The 27,518-nt window shown below is 40.6% G+C and overlaps 1 protein-coding gene across 3 annotated transcripts in view; it reads right to left on the bottom strand.

The window, feature by feature from the left end:
* Positions 1-337: 337 nt before the first annotated feature.
* PLCG2 (phospholipase C gamma 2) overlaps positions 338-27,518 on the bottom strand; it is a 58,107-nt gene continuing 30,926 nt past the window's right edge. For all 3 annotated transcript variants that reach the window (XM_039353484.1, XM_039353483.1, XM_039353485.1), the window contains exons 9-34: positions 26,548-26,620; positions 25,910-26,011; positions 25,469-25,587; positions 25,151-25,236; positions 23,417-23,537; positions 22,762-22,930; positions 21,260-21,364; positions 21,027-21,116; positions 20,103-20,281; positions 18,641-18,841; positions 16,507-16,626; positions 14,860-15,040; positions 14,510-14,578; positions 14,249-14,358; positions 12,184-12,280; positions 11,286-11,352; positions 10,504-10,661; positions 9,054-9,156; positions 8,395-8,604; positions 7,332-7,477; positions 6,531-6,645; positions 5,867-6,031; positions 4,340-4,428; positions 2,621-2,799; positions 1,756-1,840; positions 338-790 (exon numbers count right to left, since the gene is read on the bottom strand). In XM_039353484.1, coding sequence (XP_039209418.1) covers positions 1,798-1,840; positions 2,621-2,799; positions 4,340-4,428; positions 5,867-6,031; positions 6,531-6,645; positions 7,332-7,477; positions 8,395-8,604; positions 9,054-9,156; positions 10,504-10,661; positions 11,286-11,352; positions 12,184-12,280; positions 14,249-14,358; positions 14,510-14,578; positions 14,860-15,040; positions 16,507-16,626; positions 18,641-18,841; positions 20,103-20,281; positions 21,027-21,116; positions 21,260-21,364; positions 22,762-22,930; positions 23,417-23,537; positions 25,151-25,236; positions 25,469-25,587; positions 25,910-26,011; positions 26,548-26,620 — 3,097 coding nt within the window. In that variant the 3' untranslated portion in view covers positions 338-790; positions 1,756-1,797. The remainder of the gene's footprint in view (positions 791-1,755; positions 1,841-2,620; positions 2,800-4,339; positions 4,429-5,866; positions 6,032-6,530; positions 6,646-7,331; positions 7,478-8,394; positions 8,605-9,053; positions 9,157-10,503; positions 10,662-11,285; positions 11,353-12,183; positions 12,281-14,248; positions 14,359-14,509; positions 14,579-14,859; positions 15,041-16,506; positions 16,627-18,640; positions 18,842-20,102; positions 20,282-21,026; positions 21,117-21,259; positions 21,365-22,761; positions 22,931-23,416; positions 23,538-25,150; positions 25,237-25,468; positions 25,588-25,909; positions 26,012-26,547; positions 26,621-27,518) is intronic.

The raw sequence follows: 27,518 nt of genomic DNA, 5'->3' as shown, positions 1-27,518 counted from the left end.
TAATTGATCCTGGCACTACAGTCATAAATCGTGGCAGTTATTAAGCCACTTGACTGTGCCCACCAATGTTATGACCTTTTTTTGCACTGGTGGTTAAGGAAATTCAATTTTATTTTCTTCAATGGGTGTTTTTCTGCGGGAAACAGAAATAAATGCTAGCAAAACCTGCCAAAAATCATGATCACATGACCAGGAGGTACTGCAAACACTAAAAGTAATGCTCTATGAGTAGTCACTAAGCGAGGATTACCTATATTTGATATGAAGCTTTTAATTTCTTTGTATCCTGTAATGCCCTTCGAAGTTGGTGCGCGAAGAAAAAAAGTGAATTCAGTAATAAAACAGGATAATCATTTTTAATATGCGCCAGGGCCTTCAAACTTGCCACAGAAAGAGCCATTTTACAAAGTCACCTAGACAAAATATATACATTTATAGTCGCCCCTTTTTTAATCTCCTAAAATTGTACAAATCTCTTGCAAATTTAGTGCCATTCAGCCTTATACATACACTCATTCCTTTGACGTACACGTACATTTAAAAATAAATAATGCTCCTGCCTCATAAAGAGAAATGGATCTTACAGCTTTTTTAAAAAACATGCACACACAAAAAGGTGTTGGTTTTTTCCTTTTCTGACATTTTTCTAGCTGTTGCATAGGTATAACCAGGCACGGTCCATAATGCGGCTCGGTTTTTGCTTTTGCTCGTTAGGATGCCATTTCAAAAAATTTAATCCGGTTGAGGCACGCTGTTCCAGAGAACATTAGGCAAGCAAACACAGTTTCACCTAGCAAAGACACAAGACAGGATAAAGTTGTGTTTTTAGGTTTCGGAAAAGTTTAACACTGGAGTTGATATAGATCAGGGGTAGGCAACCTTGGCTCTTTTAGGCAGTGCCTTTTTTCTAAAAAAAAAAAAAAAAAGTGCCAGAACTCACACACATCATACAACCCCGCCTTGCCTACCCTACAAGGTTCCATCCAAAAAAGGTGCTGGAACGCCGTTCTGGGCGTTCTATGAGAAAAAAAGCCCTGCTTTTATGACTCGTGGGCTTCAACTCCCAGAATTCCTGAGCCAGCGTGGCTTAGCTTGGAAACCTCTCCCTTTCCCCTCAGCGTGGCTGGCTCAGGAATTCTGGGAGTTGAGGTCCACAAGTTATAAAGGAGCCAAGGTTGCCTACCCCTGATATAGATAGTCCTTGAGCCCAAAATTGATGTTGCTAAGTGAGACATTTATTAAGTGAGTTTTGACTTTTCTTGCCGCGTTTGTTAAGTGAATCACTGCAGATGTTAAATTACTAACATCTGGCTTCCCCCATGGATTCTGTTTGCTAGAAGGCCGCAAAAGGTGATCACATGACCCCGGGATACTGCGACCGTTGTAAATATGAACCAGTTGTCAAGCATCCAAATATAAATCACATGACCCTGGGTATGCTCCAATGCTCCTAAGCGTGAAAAATGCCCATAAGTCCCTTTTTTCAGCACCGTTGTAGCTTTGACTGGTCACTAAGCAAATGATTATAAGTTGAGGACTGCCTCCAGTTTAAAACAAACTTGGATTGGCCACGAATAGGCCATGTTTGGGGTCTGAGGGACATTTTTCTCTACGCACCATACAGACCATGTTTTGCTCGGAACATCAGATAACAAAGCCAGCATCTCTTCTTCCTGCAACTTGGAAAACCTGTTGGAAAACCACACAGAACTTCTAATCAAAGCAATGTTTTCAGTGCAAGGTAACAGCTCTCACCAGGTGGCTTTCAAAATCACCCACCCAAGGAAACTCAGATTGCTAGGAATAGAATTTGCTGTTGCTGACTCGTTTCTCTTTCAATCTGAAAGAAAGCAAAGGGGGGGAAAGAATTCAGCTGCAACATTACATGCCCGAGTTTTCTTCTTCCCTAGCATAGTGATTTCTTAACTATATGTATTTACTGTAAATGCTCACGGGGGGGAAGCAAATAATTCAATAATAAACAGAAGGGATAATAAATGTGTAGGTCAGTGATGGCAAACCTTTTGGAGACCGAGTGCCCCCAAACCGGCTCGCCCCCGTTCCGCCCACCCTGCTCCGCCCTCACCCTGCCCACCCTCTGGGCCATCCACAGCACGCCGCAGATCGCCCAGGCGGCCCTGCAGCGCTATGGTGGCCACGCCTTCCGCCCGCACTCCGCAGCATCATCTGCTGCCCAGCTGCCATGTGCTTGGCTGTGCAGCTCCGCACGGGCCACACCCAGGGGTGATTCTCCTCCGGAGGGGCTGTTGGTGAGGAGGGAGCTACGGGGGGAGGCGGGGCTGGAGCGACGGCATGCGGGAGGCGGGGCTGGAGCAACGGCATGCATGCCCACAGAGACGGCATGTGTGCCCACTAGTGCCATAGGTTCGCCACCACTGGTGTAGGTGATACATTTGCAGATGGCACTGTATGCTTTGGAAGTTCCAAGCTGTTCTATGAGTAGATTCGTTTATACTTCTTGTGCATTCATCACAGGAAGTATTACTATTGCTTTACAAAGACCCCACTTGACATACTGCACCCAGTTTTGGCAACAGTCAAGAACCTACTGTGAAGGAACTTCTGATGTCGTTCTTGGTTCCTCGGGTCTGGCACATACCTCTTGTTGCAGGTTTCCTGATAGACCTGCAGCTGGCCCTCGTTTGCGCTGAACTCTCTCAGCAAAGCATCCCGACTGGGACTCCGGGTGTTTCGCCGAGTGTCGTACAGCTGATTGTTCAGTTCTGCTTGCCGTTGACGCAGCTGCCGAAAGGAGGAGTACAGATCTTCCTCACTTTCCTTTAGAGGAAAAAAGGAAAGGGATCTTAGAACACAAACTGATAGAGAAGCGAAATAAGGATTGGATGGACCAGCCAGAGGTCGTTTGAAGAGTTATGCGCATGTAACTGAAAGCAAATTTTTAAGTTGTCTAAATTTTTGCCGTTACGTTATGCCAGACATTGGCCAGATTGAGTCAGTCCTGGAAAGATGGGAACCTTTTATTTTAAACCACATCAAATGTGAAAACACGTGTAGTTCTTCATACGTGTTTATAGCTTTGCTGGCTGGGGAATTCTGGGAATTGGAGGCCACACATCTGAAAGTGGCCAAGGTTGAGAAGCACTGGTTTAAACTGTTCTAAGCCTAAGTGCTCCTCATAAGGAGTGAAAAAGCAAGGTTAGAAATCAACAAAACGAACAAAAAACTTTATAACTCAGAAGCTCCTGCAGCAAATGCTGCTTTACAAGTATGAGTGAAGAAGAATCCTTGTCTTAATCTACACCCCTCCGCAAGCTCCTTCCAGGAAATGTGGGATATGGAAGAAAGGAAAACCGCCTCAGCAGTCCTGGCTTCACAAACTCTTCAGGAAAGAAGCCAAACCTGATGGAATCACATGCAGAAAAAAACTCAGTTCTGGAAACGGTTGAGCAAAATGGTTCCAAAGCTTTTTGCTTAAGAAAAGAGTATGGTGTTTCTCCTCAAATTGTCTTCGCTCAAGTTTTCTCGCCTTTAGTCTTGTTGTCAAGTTTTGATAACGTGGGGATCAAAGTCCCTTTATGGCGTAGAGGTGCTCACTGCATCCCAACAAATCCCACAGGAGATTTTGTAAGAGAAGAAAACTGCAACTCACTAATAGTAAGGTTCTATTGTGACACGTGTTTGTTTATTTTTTAAATTTTTATGTCGCCCATCTTGTTGATGTAGCTAGGCGGCTTACAATATAATGACAAGTTAAAAGTTTTAAAAAAGGTAATACGAAGCAATTGTCAGGCATGAAAGATCAGGCCCAATTACACTAATTTATGGCTAAACAGCCTATACAGAGGAATCTGCTCAACTAACTGTGAGCACCTGTTTGGAGTTAGGAATTCAAGGGAAAGTTGGACTTAATTCACTTGTGGCTATGTAGGGATTTTAGGCTGATTCCTCTTTTAACCCCCCCCCAGGTTATGCTACTCCTTTTACATCAATTAAAATTAGGAGAATTAAATAGAAAGCTAAAAGTCAAAACAATGGATGATGTAGGGGACAGGGATCTTCTCCACCCCCCTATCAGGCTCCCTGGCCAGCTGACAAAGCCAGATGTTCAGGCTCTCGCAATGACAGGAGTGTGAGAGCCGACCTCACCTCCAACCGGAGAATATTCTGGAAGGTGGGAGCCACAAAAGAAAAGACTCTGCTGGATCCTGTCAGCCAAATGTTTATTATTTGTTTATTTTATTGATTCATATCGCACCTTTCCTATTTTTAACTCAAGGTGGTGAACACACCAACGCTTCATCAAAATGTCATTTGCTTGTACCATTTTGTGAAAGGTGAACTTAAGATATTCACTTACCAAGATCTGCTGCATCTCACAATATATCAGAAGAGAAGCCAGCTCCATGTCTTCGCTATATCCGTTTTTGAGGGGGACTGACCGATACCCTAAAGGGGCGGGATTAAAAGCGTTAATTGCCACTTCGAGGCAGTCTCGGACTTGCGCACCTGAAGGGACAAACCGAGGCTCACCTGTTCTTATCTTGAAAGGACAGAGTTTTTACTAGGAAGCAGCAGGAAAGAGAAGGCATCGTGAAGGATGGCAAGACAATCACATGCCCCACAGCTGGAAAAAAACCACAAGCAGCCACAAGAGATCTGCACTTCTGCAACAGGTCAAAAGCAAAAGAAGAATCGAAGCTATCCAGATAATTATATTTCTTTTAGCAGGAGGCAAGTTCAGATGTAAGAGTAGCACAGTTGGAAGGGACTTTGGAGGTCATCTTGTCTAAACCCCTGCTCTCTCAGAAGACCTGTACTATTGCTGATAGACAAGTGGCTATCCAGTCTCTTCTTAAAAGCCTCCAATGATGGGGCACCCATAAATTCCGAAGGCCATTTGTTCCACTGGTTAATTGTTCTCACTGTTAAGAATTTTCTCCTTAGTTCTAGGTTGCTTTTCTCCTTAGTTTGTTTCCATCCACTGTTTCTTGTCTTGCCTTCTGGTACGTTGGTCAATACGTTGGCCCCCTCTTCCTTGTGGCAGCCCCTCCAATACTGAAAGACTGCTGTCATGTCACCCCCTGGTCCTTCTTTTCACTAGACTAGGTATTCCCAGTTCCTGCAATCGCGTTTTAGCTTCTAGGCTCCTAGATGTGGAATACCCCCCTCTCCCCCCCCCAAATTCCTTTTGTAGCTGGCCTATGCCACTTGGCTGTATTAAAACCTCCCAAGCAAGAACGATCAAGTTCGCATTTAAGACTCGCATCCTGATTAATCAGCTGAAAAGAAAATAGTCAAGTGTTAGGAAAGTGCGTACCCGACAGATCAAAGATTTGAGAAAGGGTTTGAAGTGTCACAAATAAAACTTGGAGAGCAAACATTTCAATTTAATTCTATTGTCACTTTCAGTCCAAACACCTGAGCTAAGAGCGCAAACTCATTCTCTCTGCCTCAGTCAAACACGTTATAGAAATCTGAAGATCAATATAACGCAGGTAGTCTTCAACCACAACTGAGCCCAAAATTTCCGTTGCTGAGTGAGACGGTTGGTTAAGCGAGTTTTGCCCCACTTTATGACTTTTCTGCCACAGATAACAACAGGGCTGTCAAGTGAATGCGGCTTGCCCATTAACTTGTCAAAAGGTCGCAAAGTGTAATCACAGAAGCTCGGGACTCTGCAAGTGTCATAAATTATAAGCCAGGGGCCACACATCTGAATTTCGATCATGTGAGAATGGGGGTGCCTCAACAGTGTGACAAATGGTCATAAATCACTTTTTTCAGTGTCGCCGTAAGTTCAAATGGCCACTAAATGAAAGATTGTAGGTCAATGACTACCTGTATACAAAATTCCGTGTTTGATCTGGTAATATTTGATACCTACCTGATTTGACTCCTTTGATTGGAAAAGTCGCATGTGCTAAGAAATTGGGGTCACTGAACATGTCTTCTTCATAGACAACAAAGCGTAGAAATGCTATGTTAGGGTCATAAATTTCAAATTTCACTTGCTCCTGAAGCGGCCAAACGGGGTTAAGACCATTGTCATCTGCAACAAAATGAGTGTTTTGTTACATCCTCGAATCCCGCACAGTGGCTGGAAGCAAGACCTGAAAATCTGAACACCAAATGAAGCCATGTCTTGTGATCTTTTGAGAGTTTTAAGTGCCTCTTATTTTTATAAAAAAGAAGGAATGGTTTTGTGGCCCTTTAAAGGTTTCCCAATTTATTGTAGCATAGGATTGTATGTAGCCTCAGGTACACTGAATAATCTGGAGACATGAACATTCTTCTCTTGCTCACAACAGAAAGATGGAAGAAGAAGTAACACAGCGTTATCTATAGGTCGCTGTTTCTAAACCTTGGCAGTCTTCAGTTGTGTGGGCTTCAACTCCCACAATTCTTAGCAGAGGCCATGCTGGCTGGTGAATTCTGGAAGTTGAAGTCCACAAGTTTTAAAGTTGCCAACGTTGGACACCTCGATTTACACCATATGGGTCCTCTCCTCATTGAAAGGTACAACCCAACTTTTAAAGAATAGTACTTACTCACGACAGTTGTCTTGAACTTATTGTTGTCATATTCCGCCCCACAGATCTCCACCTCTACAAATGGGCAGGCGATACTCCTGCCAGACTTGGGAAGATGTCGAGCAGCAATGACCTGTTTTAAGACATTCCCCCAATATTCAAATTATTTCAAATGCTGAATTACTGGTGCAGATCCAGAAGCTATTACTCAAACAAGATCATAATTTAGCAGCTTCTTCCTCCAATTACATAAGGCACAACTAATCCAATAGAAAAGATTCAATCACACCCATTCCAGTTTAGCTAAGTACTCAACTTTGCTTTTACTTTTTCATGATCTTTCTCCTATTTAGAAACAGGTGTAGAATGGGTGTGTGTGTGTGTGTGTGTGTGTGTGTGTGTGTTAGAATGAATGCTTGAGCTCAGCTAGCCATAATAATAACTGCTTTATGGGAACCCAAGGACGATTTGATAACGTTTTGACAGCTGAGGAGCTGGAGCGAAAGCCCATGTTTCAGGCTAATTGGAGGATGTGATTTATGACTACTTATTAGCGGTTGGGAATTGCAAATTGTTATTTGGTATTGAGGGGAAGGGAAACTAGTTTTGGGTTCAACTACGTAGTGCCGATACTCTGTCTCCTGAATAAAATGAGGAAGAATCCTTGCCTTGAAGTTCTTGATTGGTTTTCGTCTATCGCAACCATGACACTAACAAGGCTGCCAAGTATAATTCAAAGGAAAAACCTCTTATGGAACGCCCTCCCCCCCCTTTCCAAACTTTCCTTGTTTGTCAATAATGGAGGGGAAAAACATTTACCCTCACGGTCAAAATCATTTGCAGCTTCTTCTTGCATTCACTTAGCACCGGATCATAAGCTTCATTTCTCATGCCTTCTGGCTGCAGCACGTAACCGGTCCAACCGTTCAGTGCGAACAAAGCTTGATTCATTTGCATGTATTTATCTGAGGAGAATATTTGGAATGGCAGGGGAAAAAAAAAAGATTAGCTGGTTAACCTGGGAATAAAACTTGAGATATTGTGCTCCTTTGTATCCTGAAATATTAAATTCCAGCAAAATATGGCAAATGGGACTGTGGATTATTATTATTTTTTTTGCCACTTACTGAAACCGTAACAGTATTGTTTGGAATTATAGGGGGGGGAATGCGTTTGTTACAAATGTGTAGTAAAATACATCATATAGATGTCAATGATTAAAGTAAACACTGAAGGAAAGAAAACCTAATGATAAGGAAAAATGAACCTGTAGGGAAAATCTACATACTGCAGTATAACATAGAATTCAGTCTTCAAAAAACTGATTATAGAGAAACCACAAAAATACTGATCCAGCTTCTCATTTTGAGAAGAAAATGACTTTTCAAAATTGCATAGAGAAGACATACTTTGTATTTCATAGAAACACAGATTAGCAAACTGAAGTTAAAATACACACACATACACACAATCTATCTGTCTGTCTGTCTGTCTGTCTGTCTGTCTGTCTATCTATCATCTATCTATCTATATCTATATATCTATATACAGCTAAATATATGCAGAATATATATATGTGTGTGTGTGTGTGTGTGTACACATAGCTAAATATATACAGAATATGTATACAGTATATACAACTAAATATATACAGTATATATGTATGTTTGTGTGTGTGTGTATATATATATATATACAGAATATATGTGTGTGTATATATATATATATATCTATGAACAAACATATACAGAATATTTATATATATATAGCGTGTACATATTTAGCTGCCAATCTCTCTCTCTCTCTCTCTCTCTCTCTCTCTCTCAACATTCAGCAAGATCATTTCAGTGAAGTGAATGAGAAAGCTGCTTTTTTGTTTCACCTGGTGTCTGGAAATTGAGAGCCACCATCTGCACCCCACAAAACCAGAAGCGAAAAGGATCATAATTTGAGGAATCCACTCTTTGCCCTTTGGGATAAATTCGAGTCAGCCCCTTCTGATTGTACTTCAGGAGGTCAAACGGTTTCTGCTTGATAATGCTGTCTGCCTTGGTTTCCACAAAAGAGCGAATTTCTTTGAAACTGGGATTATCTACAAAAAGAAAGTGCAGGAAGAAGCTATTTCATAAATATATACCCTACATAACCTACTGCAAAATAAATCTGAGGACAATTTCTGAACGCCATCGCTGTGTGGTACATGCTACAAGGCCAATGTGGGAATCAAAGAAGTAATTGTCCTCTGTTTTGGTGAAGGAGTATGCTGATGGCGGAAGTTGCAAACTAGAGGCAGGAAAGAGACAGATAGCAATTTCCATCTGTATCTCACTTCAAATAGAGAGAAATCGTGGCATCAACTTTTAGACATCATAGCCAGAAAGAAGGATCTTCCAAAACCCTTACGTTGCAGATCTCCCAGGTGTGCAATATTGGAAAATATGCAAATACCAAATAGCTTGGTTTGAAGAGACTTCCCGGACAAACAACAAATATTCTTTTTTGGTTTAGCAAGCTAACCGTTGGATTAAAACAATGGTTTACCGAGGCTGTCTTTGGTTTTGCTCGTGGGTATGCAGTAGATTACCAAGTCAGACAACTCCATGGCAATTAACTGCTTCTTTTCCAAGTATCCTTTTAAAGTTTTCTGTTTTAAGATTTAAGAAAAAGAAAGGGGAAAAAAAGCAAAGTTCAGAAAGTATACATTAGATCATGGCAGTTAACCAATAGGAAAAGAAACCTCACAAAATCACACATCAGATGTCAACTTTAGGCTGGCTTCTACAGAAATTCTGTCACCAGAAGATCTTCAAATATTTTAACTAGTACTTCCAACTATGAAATCTCGCTAAAGACAGCCTTTTTACCCCCACCCCTCCCAAAAAAAAGAACAATTCCCTCTGAATCATCTCAAAACATAGAAGTGTTTAATACCATTTCATTTCCAGGTAACCTAGCTACTTTACTGTCAAGAGAATGACAATTGGGGGTAAAAGCCAATTTAGAAGAATAATTTAAGGAACAGTTGTGTGATGCTGGTAATCCTTGACTTACAACCACTCATTCAGCAACCACTGAAAGTTACATTGGCACTGAACAGAAGCGACGTATATCCGGTACTCACACTTACAACCCTCACAGCATGCCCAAGGTCACATGATCAAAATTTGGACGCTCGCCAACCAGCATGGATTTATGATAATTGCAGGCTGCTCAAGAGCCCTGGTGGCGCAGTGGTTAGAATGTAGTACTGCAGGCTACTTCTGCTGACTGCCAGCTGCCAGCACTTTGGCAGTTCGATCCTGACTGGCTCAAGGTGGACTCAGCCTTACATCCTTCCGAGGTTGGTAAATGAAGACCCAGATTGTTGGGGGGCAAAAGGCTGACTATGTAAACCGCTTAGAGAGGCACTGTGAAGCAGTATGTAAGTCTAAGTGCTATTGCTATTGCCCTTCCTTCTATCCATCCATGATGCACAGTGGTTAGAATGCAGTATTGCAGACTGACTCTGCCAACTACCAGCAGTTCGATCCTCACAGGCTCAAGGTGGACTCAGAAGTTCCACCCTTCCAGGGTCAGTAAAATGAGGATCCAAATTGTTAGGGGGCAACACGGTGACTCTATAAACTGCTTAGAGAGAGCTGTAAAGCCCTGTGAAGCGGTATATAAGTCTAAGTGCCCTTGCTCTTGCTATTCTGGAATCATGTGATCCTTCTCAGCTGGCTTCCCACAAGCAAAGTCAGCCAGGGAAGCCAGAATTGTTTAATAACTGTATGATTCATTTAATCTGCAATAATTCACTTATCAACTGTGCTCGCCCCCCAAAAAAAGGCTGTTAAATCAGGCACAAGTTACTTAATGACCAGCTTGCTTAACAACAGAAATTCTGGTTCCAATTATAGTTGTTAAGTCGAGGATTGCCTCTAAGGAAAATATTCCGCAACAGAATATTCCGAAAATATTCTGAATCTCTACTCAGCCTTTTGGCTCTTACCTCTTCAGCAGTTCTCCAGGTGATTTCTCTGATGCTCTGAAACCATTCAAACCACTCTTCTACTTTATCGGTGGCAAACTCAACGGGAGGGTCTTCAAGATTCTTGGGCTCCAGGACAAAGACAAAAGCCTTCCCGTGGTTCCCTTGAGGCATTTTCACTATTGGAGATGAGAAAACAGGAATGTACTCAACAGTCTTCTAGCCGAATGTTCTACAGGGCCTCTGGTCTCCTCCCTTTTTTTTTTAGGCCATAAAATGCCAACTGCATCTTGTCTATTATGCCTTCAAATGTTTCTTCGTGGGGAGCGCATTCATGAGCTTGGAAGCACTGTTCACCCTCTGGGACTGCAAACACGGTTAAGGAAAAACTATCATATTGAGTTAAACAGATCAAAGATCCACGCAGATGGGGACTTGAGAGAATACAGAATAACAGAGTTGGAAGGGAACTCAGAGGTCATCTAGTCCAACCCCCTGCTCAAGCAGGAAGCCCTATATCATTCTGGACAAATGGCTGTCCAATCTCTTTTAAAAACTTCCAGTGATGTAACACCCACAATTTCTGGAGGTAAGTCATTCCACTGATTAGAAACTTCTCTGGTTCTAGGTTGGATCGCTCTTTCATAAGCTAGGTAGAAAGTAATCATAGTATTGCCCTTATGAAGAAGGAGGAGGAGGAGGATCCTAAGGTTTTTTGTTAGAGCTATCTTTCCCCCCCTCCATGTCACCTACATTAATTCTAATTTTAGAAACAAAAAAATTGGAGCCCAGCATCTACGTACCCACTGTATATAAATTGAGATCCAGAATTCCCCGACATAGTGACCCTAAAGGATTGTCCTCAAAGATCTGGAAAGAAAAGATTTGTATTTTATTATATGGGGGGTTTATATAAAAAAACCCCTTTCATTTTCACAAGTAGGAGTACAATAAATAAATCCGATTCTCATGCACCCGTTAAAAATTCCAAAAGCAACGTTTTAGAATAATAAATTTCCACCGTGAAATTTCATCACTGAGAAATTATCAACAATTTTGACTGTGGCTTTGAAGAAAAAATAACAATTTTTTTCTGTTAAATAGACAGTTGTAATAGGAGAGGTGGCACATATTTTAGATGGACATCTGTTAATTTGTTAACTGTAAGGTTTTTACAATCTTAAAAAAAATTAAAAATTAAAAATCACAAATTAAGAAAGAAAAGAAAAAAAATCCATCTTATATTTTATACTTATCAATAGTGCCTGGTTTTCCTACTGTACATTTATCATTAATAGCATACAAATAAATATAAAAATAGTTCCTAATATATACAGTTTTTCTATTACTGATAACATTAGCAAGGAACAAAGAAAGAACTCTCTTTATTGCCCACCTTATCCACCAACCTGTAATTATTTAATTCTAATGATTTTGACTATATTCTATAGTTGCATAATCAGAGTGGCACAGTTATAACTTTCTAGTTACTCAAATATTGATTGTTGGTAAGATTTTTAATCTCCAGCCTTTAATCATCCTAGTTGCTCTTCTCTGCAGTTTTCCCAAAGTCTCAGCATCTTTTTTGTAATGTGGTGACTAAAACTGGATGCAGTATTTATATATTAATAAATCATTTTAATGGACTTGAGAATCAAGAATACATGCTGACATGTGGGTCACCACAAAAGCTTTCCCTACCTGATTCTCAAGCTCCTCCATATTGTCAGATGACATGTCTTCAACATAATTGGATGGAAAATAACGCTGAACTTTGTATCCATAATCACCTTTCCACCTGGTTAAAAAGGAGAAAGAACTAAGGAGTGGGATTTGACTAACAAGAACAACGACGTGTAAATTATCAATTGAATTATAATCATCAAGCGATTTGCTTATTAGATCTGAATCTTTTAAAACTGCCCATCTCGGAAAAAACCCTCAAGGATGGTTTTAGCAATCGTCACATCTAATCATAAAATAATATATGCAGTCTCTAAAACATAAGGCCTGCTCCCAAGCAGAAATGAGATGTGCAACGTAATCAGAATAAATCAAGTATGAAAATTTTTTGGAGAAGATTATTAACCAGAGGAAAACAATTTCAAAGAGGCCGTGGTTAATGCAATAGCATTTATGGGCCATCACCACAATTATGCATCATTTCAGTATCCTGCATAACTGATTTTAAATTGTGCCACCTACATTGCTTTTTACATTGTTCGTTACTTTAAAATGCTCTGAAATTTAAGAAAACCAGAAGCTTATGTAGTTTTGGATTACATTACACTGAGTGGGCTGGTAGAGAAAAACAATATAGAAGAAAATGAACAAAAGAATGTGATTCTTCATGCAACATGACACAAAATTATCTCTACACCACTGCTCCGGGCCTCCCCCAAACTGAACAAAATCACGTTGGCTACTTTACAACTCCGATAAAAGCATTCTGTACCATCTCATCATCATTTTAGAGCTTTGGTTCACACATTTTCAGTCAGGTTTCCACTTGAAACAACAGAAAAATCATATGAAGAAATCTACCGTTGGAAAGCAGCTTGCAAGTAGCCCTCAACTAATGAATAGACTAACAGTAGTCTATATGTTACCGTCAGTGTGTGAAATTTGGCATTTTATAGAACACCTTCGAAATCTAGAGAACGCCGAAAGTGGGATGTCAAAGTATGAAGTGCTTAATATTTCATACATTTCCTAGGTATCTACACAATGCCAAAAGGCAGACCGGCAAAGTATAACATATCCCTGCTAAAATGCAATTTTAGCCTTCCTTGTTGCAACAAGGAGGTTAATGCTGGTCTTTTTCTCTCGGTTTTTTTTTCCAGTAAGAAAATCCTGTGCTTTATTTTGCATTTCTTCTTTCATTTTCATATATGTCTTTTCAATAAAGGGTTAGAGCAGTGGTGGCGAACTTATGGCACGGGTGCCAGAGGTGGCACTCAGAGCCCTCTCTGTGGGCACGGGCACCATCGCCCCAGTCCTAAGCCTTCAGCTGGGTTTTATAAAACCTTTTCGCTTTAGGCCTCCGCCGCCATATGCAAAAAAAAAAAAAAAAAAGGTTCCATTAGTCAATTTCAACTTTTTGTGGGAAAAAAAAGATCTTGCAAAGTTGGAATTGATTGATTGAATTTTTTAGTCCCACCCAGTCTGCTGTTATCACTGCAGTCACACCTAGCCAATGGCCACGCCCAGCCAATGGGCTACACCCACCCGGCACTTGACGATGCATAAGTGGATTTTGGGTTGCAGTTTGGGCACTCGGTCTCTAAAAGGTTCGCCATCACTGGGTTAGAGTTAGGCTAACTTGAATCCTAACCTCTTTCATGACTCTCTTTTCACACTTGGCTTAAACACTTCTTGTCATTCTGCATAATGCCTAGGTCTTATAGACAGTGCCTAGGGAAAGTATATGGCGTATTGAAATAATAGAGACATTTCTGCCTTAAAATGTCCGCATTCTAAAGATTTCCTAGGCATTCTATATGATCCCAGTTTTTTGCACGTTGCCAGTAATGTAGATAACAGCCTCAACAAAAACATGTCCCAAAGGTGCTTTTTCAAAAGGCCATTGGACTTTCTTTGTTTTTCCCAGAAGACATTTCGCTTCCCATCCAAGAAGCTTCTTCAGTTGCCTGAAGAATTGAAACTGAAGAAGCTTCTTAGATGAGAAGTGAAACATCTTCAAGGAAAAATAAAGTCCACGGAGATTCAACAAAAGTACAAAAAATAATAATAATCCAAATCTTACCAGCCACCACTTTCTTTGGAGACGTTATGAATTAAAGCTCCGCGACAAAATGTCAGCTCATCATCTCTCTTAGCTTGATAGTCATACAAGGCTTTAACTGTTCTCTGGGGCTTTGAGAAAAAAAAAACAATGGAAAACATTTCAGACCAACAAGTCAGCTGAATTTTGAGAAATCCTATGAATCGTTCTGATGTTTGAATGGAAAAATTAAAGATAAAGAGTAATTAGCTCCTCGTTCTTTTGAACTTGGATATCACTCACCACAGAAGGCGTTATTTCGGTGGGCTCCACGTACATCTTGACTTCATATAAAGAGCTGGGATCTTTCTCCTAGGTTGAAAATCAAAATAAAATGAGTTACCATCAACGTCTCGAGTCTTAGGCATTTTACCTTGCTTACATTAGCATACAGCAATTGAATATTGGAAAATCTACCAGATTTTCCCTTTCTCCTCACTTTTGGGATATCCCCCACCCCCAAAAAAGTCCAGAACTACTTTGGCAAAATTTGGGGGGAACTTTTTTGATATTTGAGCTAGCTAGAAAGTATGACCAAATGCCAGGCTTCTATAAGTGGCTTTTAGCACCCATCTTAAAAAAGAGGGACCTACCATGCTATAACGCTCCAGAAGTTCCTCAGTCACTGGATAGCGCAGCCTCATCTTCCTGTACAGGGGATGCTTCTCATAGTAGTTCACCAGCTCCACTAAACTCTCAAAATAAGCAGAGGTTCCCAAGACAAAGAGACGGCCTTCTTGTTTAATTCGACAATGCTTCACTTTCCCCTCCGCTCTGCAGAAGAAACAAGGGTGGTCTTTTTTTTTTTAAAGCAATCTATTTGTGAGCAGAATAGCCCTCAGAATTCCATATTATTTATGTATTTAATTTAAATCCGGTCTTTATTATTTTTACAAATAACTCAAGGCAGAGAAGATCCAACACACCTTCCTCCTTCCATTATCCCTATGACGACCCTGTGAGACAGGTTGTGCTGAGAGAGAAGGACTGGGCCAATGTCACCTAGCTGACTTTCATGGTTAAAGCAGGACTAGAATTCACCGTCTCCTGGTGATTGGCCCAAAGTCAACCAACAGTCTTTCACAGCTAAGGCAGGACTTGAACTCACCGTCTCCCACTTTCCAGCCTGATGCCTTAACCATTAGACCAAACTGGACCTCTATTTAGCAGAGCCTTTGCAAACAGAGATAATTGTTTATGGATGGCTCTATTTCCTGGCATCCACAGGAGAAGAGGCACGAAATATTTGCAAAGGGAGTATTAGAGGATCTGTTGACCCTTTGAGGTAGACCAGACAAGAAGCACATCCATGAGTATCAACACTATCCTTATTGTAAGTGACATTAACAGAATCTTGAAAGCCTGAAAGACCTTCTCTTTACTTTCCAAAAAACTACAGACATTCCCTTCTGAGACATCCTGTGTCCTTTTTCCTTCTGTTGGCTAAGACACCATTTGCGTGACAGTTGTCTAGGTTAAGACTCTTCCTCCATCTCCCAAGGTGATTCCCACAGACCATTATAAGATCTTCTAGCTTCTCAAAAATGTTTCCATTCTCCTGGCTGTCCAATCAGCCTCCTACCACACGAGACAATAAGGTTCATCCCTCTTCTTTTCCTACTGACAGCTGGGACAACCTGGATGGGTAACAATTAGCCATGTTTCTCAGGTTCCATCTTAACAGACTTGGATTGAACTAGGTGAAAACAGAAGTACTTGAGCCGTGGTGGCACAGTGGTTGGAATGCAGTATTGCAGGCTAATACTGTTGACTGCCAGCAGTTTGATCCAGACCAGCTCAAGGTTGACTCAGCCTTCCATCCTTCCGAGGTCGGTAAAATGAGGACCCAGATTGTTGGGGGGCAAAAGGCTGACTTTGTAAACCATTTAGAGAGGGCTATGTAGCACTATGAAGTGGCATATAAGTCTAAACACTAGTGCTATTGTTACTTTCATTTTTAGAAAAAAAGAGAGAATCAGCTAGGGCTTAACCTGAGACTTACTCATCTCTGCAACTTTGTGGGCTGACTAAACACATTATCTAACTCAAGAACCCATGGAACATGACACTATTGCCATCCAATTAATCTAACAAGCTTGAGAAGACTCTTTGGAAGCATATGCAGTAATCGATGAATTAGTGCTTCAGATATCCCTGATATTCATTGTTTTTTCTGTAAAGTCAACCACAAGGCCGCTCTGAAAATTTATCTAATCATCATCCCATGTGTCTTATCTTACCTGAAAGTTATGGCATAGGAATCCAGTTCATCTCTCTTCCTTATCAGGAAAGCTCCATCCCTTGGAATCCGCATCAACATGTCTTCTGCTTCTCCACGACTCAGGTTGCTGTAATACCAACTAACAGAGAAAAAGGTAGTTGCAGTTTCAAACTTAATCTCATTAATAATAGCAAAGAGGGACATCAGATGATGAAAGGAGCACAGAATTCCTTCATTCTGAAATCAACAAGTTACTCTTGGATGTTGATATTGTTGGCTTTTTTCCCTTCCTGCCATCTAAATCCAGTCCTTTAGACCTCCAAACCAGTGGTCAAATATAGGTGGGGAGCTGGTACAACGATAAGGTTTTTCTACCAGCTCAATTCCAGGTGGACTGAGGAGAAAGAAACAACCTCACCAAAACCTACCCCCTTAAACCCAATTTCAAAGGTATAGACAGAAGAACTGTAAGAGTTGATTTACAGATTTAAAAAGAGGACCAAATGAAGACACAAGCCTGGAAGATCACACCTATCCTCATTATCCAGAGTATAGTATGATTTAGCACAGGGGTCTCCAAACTTGGCAACTTTTAAGACTTTTGGACTTCAACTCCCAGCATTCCCCAGCCAGTATGGCTGACTGAGGAATTCAGTGAGTTGAAGTCCACAAGTCTTGAAGTTGCCAAGTTGAGAGACACCTGATTGAGCAGAAAGACAAGCATAGGGTGATGTAAGCTTCAACTACCATTCTAATCTTATTGTTTTGCCTTTGAACCATGTTTTACTCGAATTCAGCTAGAAAATAAGTTCTGGGAGGATACTGGCTTGTGAATCCACTCAAGGACTCCAACTAAACTGCGGGCAGGTAAGTTGCCCAAGGATGGGAAGCTTCAGAATGTCCATCTTTTCCCTAAAATCAAATCCTCTGATCTTGTTTCACGCAGGACTGGAGCAGGTAAAGATTTAAACTAGGGGCTGGGAGCTAGAAAGCTATATCCAGATTGCTTGGTTCATCCCTACAAGTCCCAACAAATGCTACAAAACTTAGCTGATCAAGCTAATTTTGCAACCTGTTTAATTCTGGTTTGGGGAACCAAAACAAAATGAATGTTTATTCTAGTCGAAAAAGAGAGAGAAAGACCAGGGGTGTCATGATAAGAGACTTCCAATATTTAAGAGGCTATCGTACAGAAAAGGAGGACGACCTATTCTCCTGAAGGCAGGACAAGAAATAATGGATGGAACTAATCAAGGACAGAACCAACCAGAACTAAGGAGAAATTTCTTGACAGCTAGAACAATTAATCAGTGGAACAGCTTGCTTCCAGAAGTTGTGGATGCTCCTTCATTGAAAGTTTTAAGAAGAGATTGGATGGCCATTTGTCCATAATGGTATAGGGTCTCTTGCTTGAGCAGGGGGTTGGACTAGAAGACCTCCAAAGTCCCTTCCAACTCTGTTGTTCTGTATTATTCTGTAATCCTCTGCCTTAAGACAACATTTCTCCATCTAAACCATTCCACTCCTTGGACTGATATAAAGGATGAAGTGGGTACCTCAGAGCCAGACAATTACCCACATCTTCCTTTGAACAAGAGGACACGGGTGTGTTGTAATGTTATATCTCTCCCTCAGACACCACACACATATAAGAGAGACAGACGGGCAAGGCTGTGGCTTCCTGCTCATGTGCCTGTGCCAAGAGGCTCTACCAAGCTCTATTTCTCAAATTTTTCCTCAGAGAGAAAAGCCATCCCAAGAAAAAAAAAAATAACAAAAACTAAGCTGGATAAACTGCCACGGAGACAAAATCCATAAAGGGCAAAAAGCTTGTGGTTTTAAAAGGAGAGGAAGTCAAGCAAGAGAATCCCCCTCAATTAACATCTCCCTGTTCTCTCTTGGCCAAATGATTAAATCTCTTAAGAGCTCAGACTGTCCCCAGAAGTTTGTAGCTCTTTCCAGACTCCTGAGGTTAAAGTTGCATATTCAAGGCATAATTCAGCACCGTCTGTCAGTTTAGCTGACTTTCCTTGTTGTTTTCAATCAAATTCTTCCTCTGCCACCATAGCAAAAGACGAACAGCAAGCTTCAGTACTAAAAATAGCGTTTCACCCCACCCTGGAATTTTTTTTTTTTTTTTTGGCTCTACGTACGCCTTAGATTCGTGAGGTTTGGGATTCGGGACGGTGTCAGTCAAGCGCAGCTCAAACTCAGCGCATCGTAAGTGGGCTTCTTTGTAATGCTGGATTAGGTCAGAAATGCTGTCGAAGGTGAGGTTATTGGTCAGGTAATATTTTATGCTGTCTCCATCGGAAGAAGAGCGGATGTGGCAGTGCTGGACTCTACCTGATCTCCTAGGACAAGTGAGAAAAAAAGAAAGTTATTTTTTTTTTTAAAAAAAGAAGTCTCATTCTTATTTCAATTTATGAACTGCAACTGTTTGCATTTGGAAAGAGAAAGGAAAATTGAAGGAAACTGGGTCTCCTCAATTATGCAGAGTAGGAATAAGATGGAGAGGTCCTTGGTGCTCCCTAAGCATGGTTGTTTTCGTGCAGACGTTTCATTATTCAGCTAGGTAATATCATCAATGCTAGTAAGGAGTGGGGTATGCAGAGAGGAGGAGGAGGAGGAAGAGGAGGAGGAGGACGACGACGACTATAGGGTCCTTGGTGCTCTCTGAGCTTGGTTGTTTTCTTGCAGACATTTCATTACCAAACTAGATAACACCATCAATGTTAGAAGGAAATGCAGTTTGTTCTCTGTTTATATACTAGTGGCTTGTCTTCTCAGTTTTGGTGGGGATGTTGTTTTCTTCTTGGTAGTTCCTTGATTAGACTGTGTATTGCTTTGATTATATGTGTGAGATCAGTAATTCCTTGATTGAGATAAAAAGAGAGCAAACCTCACTGCCTTCTAGCACTGATGATGTTACCTAGTTTGGTAATGAAACATCTGCAAGAAAACCACCAAGCTCAGAGAGCACCAAGGACCCCACCGTTCAATCAAGATGCAAATATTCCCATCGAGGATTTTAATGATATATAGATAATCCTTGACTTATGACTGTAATGGAACCTGCCCACCATGGTTGTAACTCATGATGGTGAGCCACAACCTGATTTTTTTGTGTGGAGATTGTTAAACAAACCATGGTTCGCTATGGGCTGCTTTGGGCCAAAAACAAGAAAATGCCAATTTTCGGCAAAAAAGTAGGCTAGCTGGTTGAATTGAAGTCCAGATTTTTTAAGTTTGGCAAGTTTGAAAAATGCCACTCCAGAGTGCTTTACACCCTTAGTCTTGCTTCTAAGACAGCCAAAACATAAGAACAAATTCAGGAAATAGCTTGCTTAGCTCCTAAACAATTGACTCAGCTAAATCAGGAAGTTTGTTTTTCCACTTCCAATTAAGTATTACATTTCATAGCAGGTCGACAGAAAGAGCAGAATTTGGGCAGTGGGGGGACCCTTCGTGAATTACATTGAGCCCCATTCAGCCTCATGTAACCAACAGTAATTTTAGCACATTTTTTTCCCTCAAACGCGCCTTCCTCCCCAATGTGACAAAACTTGATTCGTGCACCAAAACAGGAAAAGCGCGTTCCAAATTAGCTCTTACCAGAACGAGAGGGTGTAGTCATTTGGGTAGGCTTCGCTCTCCCTGACCAAAAAGGTCCCGTCTTTGCCACCCATTTCAGCACAATATTCCTGCAGGAGCTTTTCGGCTGTGGTCCTCCCTTCTGCCATCTTCCCATGGAACCATTTCTCACCGTAGTGTAGCTCCGTGCTTTTCACTTCCTAAAATATTAACAAGAAATATTTCTTCAATTGGTCATTGCAATGGATCACATACAACTTGTCCTTGACTTTGTTGTTAGTTGCGAAGTCGTGTCCGACCCATCACAACCCCATGGACAATGTTCCTCCAGGCCTTCCTGTCCTTTACCATCTTCTGGAGTCCATTTAAGCTCACACCTTCAGTGACTCCATCCAGCCACCTCAGTCTCTGTCGTCCCCTTCTTCTATTGCCCTCCATCTTTCCCAGCATCAGGCTCTTCTCCAGTGAGTCCTTCCTTCTCATTTGGTGGCCAAAGTACTTGAGTTTCAACTTCAGGATCTGGCCTTCTAAAGAGCAGTCAGGGTTGATCTCCTCTAGGACTGACCGGTTTGATCGCCTTGCAGTCCAGGGGATGAGGCCTCCATTCTTTGGCGCTCAGCCTTTCTTACCTGTACTCATAAGCAGCTTGGCCAGATTTGACAGGACTGTAATAAGTTTACCAATCATTTTCAGTGCTAGTTGAAATGTCACCCACCTTAGCAGTGGGGTAGCTAATGGCTCGCTTTGATGTCATTTGATGGATTTAATTTTTGATGCAATTTTAATATTTTTATTTAAATTTCAGATTTAATTTTAACTTTTTTGATATAACTTTTGACTTAGTTTTGATTTAAATCTTCCGGAGTCGCTGTGTGACAGGTGGCACGTGAATTTAATAAAAAATAAATAAGTAAGTAAAAGACATAACATGAGCAGTTTACATACCTTTGGGGGTTCTTCCTCAGCATTCTGTTCTATATCATCACTGAAGGAGAGCTTTCCATTGGCTACAGCACAGTAATGACGAGTCCATTTCTACAAGGCCAAAAATGGTTGAAAGACAACTTTGCTGTCAAATCAGGAAAAGATAGCAATAAACTCCTCAAAACGTCTCTCTCCCTTCTCATTTCTCCATGATGAATGTCAGCTACAAAGGGAGAAGTAGAATCCTTGGTTACCTGGTCAATTGTGTCCCACATGTATAGTTCCCCTTGTTGTTTCTTTTCCTCCTTCTTATCTTCTGTGTTCACATCTACGTCACCTTTGGGTCCCAATTTTTTATGCTGGTGTAAACGAAGAAAGCAATTATGAGAAACGAACACCTTGGATGAGTTCTCCAGGACTTTTCCCTTGAGCTTCTGCTCTAAACAACATCCTTAAAGAAGTCAATGCTCTGTTCAAAGCGTATGAACATCCTCTGCTCCAAGACCAACTGCTTCCTCTCTTCACTTTCCCATGATAATGACTAACTTCTGATTATCTATGCTGGTCCAAAGACATTATTTGCTGGTCCAAAGACATTATTTGCTGGTCCAATTTGTAGCATAATTTACATAAATTTACTGAAAATTGAAGTCTCTGTCTACAACCTGATTGTATATGGCTTACTTGCTTTGGAAAATTCCAGTTTCCATTATTAAGGATCTCTGGCGCTCAAGCTTAATATTATAATAGTGCGGAATGCTCAACAATTTGACTTTGAAACATACAAATGCAAAAGTCAGTTTCCTTTGCTACTCCCAGTGAAATTTTCTGCATTTCCAGGATTTGTTCAGGAGAAAGATAAGCCTGCCAAGATGGACACCTGCTTCATTGCTCGGAATTATTAAGCACAGATGAATTGTTTTACGGTAGGCGTTGGTTAGAAATGAAATTATTCTAATGAATGGCCAATTCTGATCTGGATGAAAGCTGGCTTTTAACTGTAGTAAATTTAAGGCGTACTGCTTCTGTTTAATGCCAACTATGTGCTATTATTAGATTAATATCATTTAAAAAAATAATGCATTTGCTGGGAAAAAAAAGATAACAGATTTCAGCCCCGCCTCTGTGCATAGATCTATCATAGCTTAATAATGCTAACCAGCAAAAAGTGTCAAAAACATGATCAGGTGATGGTGGGATGCTGCAAATGGACGAAAAGATGAGCTGAGGGCCCCAAACACAATTGTGTGTGTGTGTGTGTGTGTGTAGCAACTGGGGTCCACTGTAACTTCAAATGGTCACTAAGCTACCAATTGTAAGTCAAGGATCACCTGTACTTACAGACAGGTGGATGGATAGTTATAATGAAACATAGTTATTCTTCGCTGAAACTGTTTTGTAGAGCTTCATAAAAGTATAAAAAGCCCTTTCACAAAATCTTTCTTACTGTGGCACTGCCTTTCTTCTATTACTGTTTTATTCTTTTTCTCTTTTTCCTTTTTCATTAAGTGAACGTTTAAAAGAATGGACGGACAGATGGATGAGTTGTAGAAAGACAGCACTGTACCAAATCCAAAGCTGGGGAAGAGAAATAAAAAAAACCCACACACCACCATCTTGGTGCATTTCCTAAATCTCATACTTTCTACCATCCAGGGGGAAAGTCTCAGTTCCCTTCAAGAGAGCAAGGCAAAGGGAGGCAAATTGCATCCGTGCATTTTATTACATTTTTTTTTAACTGCCAACTCCAACTTACCTTGATGATGATTTTTCCTTTCAACTGAGTTGGGGACGGGAGCTGATCAGCACTGGCTTCAACAGGCTTTGCTAGAAGCTGGTCTCCAAACACTTCCCTGAACACCTTTGCTATGTGACGCTGCTGCTCTACGCTACAATGCTCCTCGATTGACAAGATCACTGGGTATCTTCAGTAAAAGAGAGAAATACTCATGAAGAGGGTGATAAGAACCCCCTTGGATCCATCGTGACTGGGGTAGATTAGAGTTTAGTCCAGTGTCGATGGAGATTCCCTATCATCCAAGTCATGATTGTCCCAGCCATGCTTTTTCCAACAGGCAACTGGACTTTCTGAATTTATTTTTTTTTATTTTTTTAAAAAAAAAACATTTTGGTTCCCCTCCAAGAAACTGAACAGAAGATCTCCAAGGTCCCTTCCAACTCAACTCAACTCAACTCTACTCTACTCTACAATAGTCAGGGGGGTCACCCTGGATGCTGCAAGTAGGAATTTTGTGAAGTCTCTTCTAGTCTGTAAGACAATGTTTTAAATGGTAAACATGCTTGGAAAGTTTAAGAACAAAGAGGGGAATAGTGGAATTCAAAACATTTTTGGAGCAGAAAACTGTGAAAAGCATTATTCTTTGGGGTAATTAAAAATAATCAGCACTTACTCAGATGCTACAAATGCATAGTCCTTGATTGCCTGCACAACATCATCAAATTTAATTTTGGTCGTTCGTGTCCATCCATGATAGATAATGGGCTTTCCCTCAGGACCATCCCAGCAATCCACTAATACAGACAACAAAAAGGAAAAAAATTAATTGCAACAAAGGAATATAAAGTTAAATAAGAGCATATTTGTAGCTCAGGCTTGTACTGTGAGACTTTTGGTACTCTCCAAGTTTGGTAGTTTTTTTGCAGATATTTCATTACCCAACAAGGTAACATCGGCAGCACTGATGATGCCATCTAGCTAGGTAATAAAACATCTGCAAGAAAACCACCAAGCTCAGAGAGACCACCAAGAACTTTGAAGTTAAATATTTAATTGCCCAATAAGTAAATGAGAAGTGTGAGTGACAAATTAAATACGTATATTTAGGAGGCAAGGAAACAATAGCCAACGACTAAATAGCCAGCCATTAACACCCCGATCAACATCTAAAAAACCACATGCATGAGGCAACGTATAAATACCACACTTAGAACAGCCCAAAGTACACACTTTGTTGAGAGAATTTCCCTGAAGATGATCTCCAGCATGAACCCTAACACTTGGAAGACTAAGCCTCTGGTCCCCGTGATGAATCCAGATTGGATCCTGCAACATTATCCTGGGACATCTTCCATGTGTAAATACTTATCAGCTATTCATTTTGAAAGGCAATAATACAATTCTTGACACATCAAAAAAAGCAGAAGCTAAAGACCCCGGAAAGGAACGTCATATCACTTCTTTTCTGCTTCTTCTTGTCAGCCCAATCTCTTTATTAAAAGAAGGATTTCTTATTTGAAGAACAAAAAGAGAGCTGCACAGATTTGAGCGACAAGTTTCTGTGCCTGACATTCTGCTTTTTTTTTTTTTTTTGAGTCACCATTTCGGTACGACTTGTTTTACAAATCAAAGCAAGAAATCCCAGGGTTAGTTCCTTAATACGCCAGATGAAGAAACAATGCATAAACATTCACTGCAGCGGCTGCTGTGAACAATGAAATCTGGAGTAATTCAACAGGAAATTCATAATAATTGAGGGCAATTGTTTATTTTAACTTGTAACTCTAGTATCCTGTAGTTTTATCTTTCCTCGGTAAACTGCAGATGCATTTCGGCATCAAAAGTAGAATTGGTTTAATAAACAGAGATTTGATTATGATGATCCTCTAAAAATATTATTACCCAAGCTAGGTTAACATCAGCAGTGCAAGACAACAAGCAAGCTCAGAGAGCGCCAAGGACCCCTCACTTCAACCTTGAGCTAGAAAGATTTTAGATTCCAATAAAGAGAGAATATTTCTAGCTCAAGGTTGAAGTGAGGGGTCCTTGGCGCTCTCTGAGCTTGCTTGTTGTCTTGCACTGCTGATGTTAACCTAGCTTGGGTAATGAAACATCTGCAAGAAAACAAGCACCAAGGACCCCTCAGACTTTACATTATTACCATAATTTAAGAAGATATACATTTTTTATGAGGAGTCCTTGATGCTCTGTGAGCTTCAGACATTTCATTACCCAAACTAGGTAACAACATCAGTGCTAGTCCGTTTTGGGTAATGAAACGTCTGCAAGAAAACTAGCAAGCTCAGAGAGCATCAAGGACCCCTCATGTCAACCCTGAACTACAAATATTCTCCTTTACTGATGAATTTTTATGTATGGGGTGAAAAGGCAGAAAGAGATTACTCACACTCAATACATCGACACCCCATTCGGAGACATCTGATGTAGGCTTCTGGAGAAGATTCACTACGAAGCTGATCTCCAGTGAGGTAACTAAGCCGGAAAGAACACCACGGAAAAATGAAATGCAGCTTTCCATTATTATCAAGGGTGAACAGATAGAACAGTTGAAATTCTTTATTGGCCAAGTACGATTGGACACACAAGGAATTTGTCTCCGGTGCATAAGCCCTCGGTGTACATACAAGCAACAAGAGATAAATCATGAGCATAATCATAAAATACAGTCATAAAACGCAGTCAGATAAAAGACCATAATACTTACGTATTATGGGAAGAAGAAATCCAGTAATGCGACAAAGGATTATTCATGTCTTGTGGGTCCACTGAAGCATACTTCTCGTCCCAAATGGTGTTTTCTTTCGAAAAAAGGTAGGTAAGAAACTACAATAAAGTAACACAGAGAGAAAGAGAGAGAGAGAGAGATGGAAAAATATAAACAGATGTCATTTACCTAAGATGAATCAATTCAGTGATCACCCCGCCATTCCCCATTGTCATTTGCGGATGTGTTGTTGTTTTAAGAAATAAAACGGGGAAACAGGTCAAGAATGAAGGAATTTCAGAAGATGTAGCTTGACAAGAAGAGAGAGAGAGAGACCCCATGCAAATGCATTCTATTACATACTTAATTTAATCAATCAATAAATAAATACTTGGCCTACATTATGACTGTTTTTTCTTTCATCAGAACACTCCCATTTACCTCATCAACGTAGAGGAAAGGTTCATCTGTTTCCCTCATAGTGTCATCTATAAATTTGGACATCCGTTCTCTTACTTTATTAAGATCCTGTGCCCAAGATTCCTGAAATTACAAAGAGTATCATCCAACATGTCTGTTCATCTCCAGTATTATCATCTTTGAAAGGAAACAGTGATGCCACAGTATAACTGCCAAGGGTGGTGTAATGGTTAAGATGTTGGGACTAGGAGTGAGTAGGCCCAAGTTCCCATTCAATCAAGAGAAGGTCCATGGTAGACTTGGGGTGAATCCTTCCCTCTCTGACCAAGATCCAGGATGCTGTGGTAGCTGGTGAAGATACTGGATCAGGAACTGGAAGATCTAGGTTCTAAACCTTGCCCCCACCCCAGCTATGATAGCATTCTGACTCAGCCTAAAAACAGTGTACTGGTTGGCAACGATATTATACCAGGAAGACCTAAAGCTGATTCCTTCAGACATAAAATTGTATTATTCGGCACCAGTCTCTGGAATAAGGAAGTCTTTTAACCATGACTCTTTTGCTTTGCCATGGACTCAGCCAATGGATCCTACCATATTTAACCATGATGTCATACATACATGTACATTGAAAAACAAGAGCATTAGGATCTTCTCACCTGCTGCTCATGTAGCAGAAACCTCTGAAAATCGTGTAAATGTACTGCTGAGGCATCTGGCCGATCTGTGTTTCTGCAACAAAAAAAGTTAAAAGCAATTTGGAAAACGCCAGATTAGAGGAAAAAACGCACAATATCCAGTATGTATTCTGACAAAGCTGAGACTAAGCCTTGGTGAACAAGGGAAACATTGTCTTTAACCAAAAACAACTGCAGGCAGGCTAAGATCTGAGCCCTCTACCGGTTCAAAGGTCTTGGGAAAAAAAAGCATTTAATTATCATCATTTAAAAGCAATTATCTTCCTCTGGAATCATTTTCTTTAATGATTTTTTCCCTCCTAAATTGCAGGGTAGGTCAAAAAAGAAAAATCGTACAGCAAAATCGGCTGAAAAGATGAGAAAGGTTTAAACAAAAATACCGGACAGGAAAGGAAGAGAGAGAGAAAAGAATTATTGCATCTGAGGACGTGAATGTTTCATTTCCTGAATTTTAAATAACACTATAAAAGTAGGGCTGTGCAACACCTTGGAAATAAAAGGTCGCAAAAGGGGATCACGTGACCCCTCAACACTGACACCGTCATAAATATGAGTCAGTTGCCAAGCGTCCAAATATAAATCACGTGACCATGGGGATGCTACAACTGCCATAAGTGTGAAAAATGGTTATAAGTGACTTTTTTCAGTGTCGTTATAACTTCAGTCACTAAATGAACTGCTGTAAGTCAAGGACTGCGCCTATTTATGATACTTGCAGTGATCCCAATTGTGGTCATTAAGTCGAGGAGTATCTGTAAGTCACCTGACTGTCGTTAAGTTTCCAGAGAATCCTAAATCTTAATCCAGATTTATCAGATGACTATACAAAGAAACAGAACGGAAATGCATGACTTCTTTCCACCCCTTATGTACAATAAACGGATAATTAGACCAAAGATTAAAAGCTTTGTGTAAATTTTGCATCTTAGAAT

The sequence above is a fragment of the Crotalus tigris genome, unplaced genomic scaffold, assembly GCF_016545835.1.
Source record: "Crotalus tigris isolate CLP2741 ecotype Arizona unplaced genomic scaffold, ASM1654583v1 scf7180000018525.42219311030:4301911, whole genome shotgun sequence".
Classification (NCBI taxonomy): Eukaryota; Metazoa; Chordata; class Lepidosauria; order Squamata; family Viperidae; genus Crotalus; species Crotalus tigris.
Note: the sequence above shows the minus strand (reverse complement) of the source record. Positions and strands in the feature narration are given on the sequence as shown.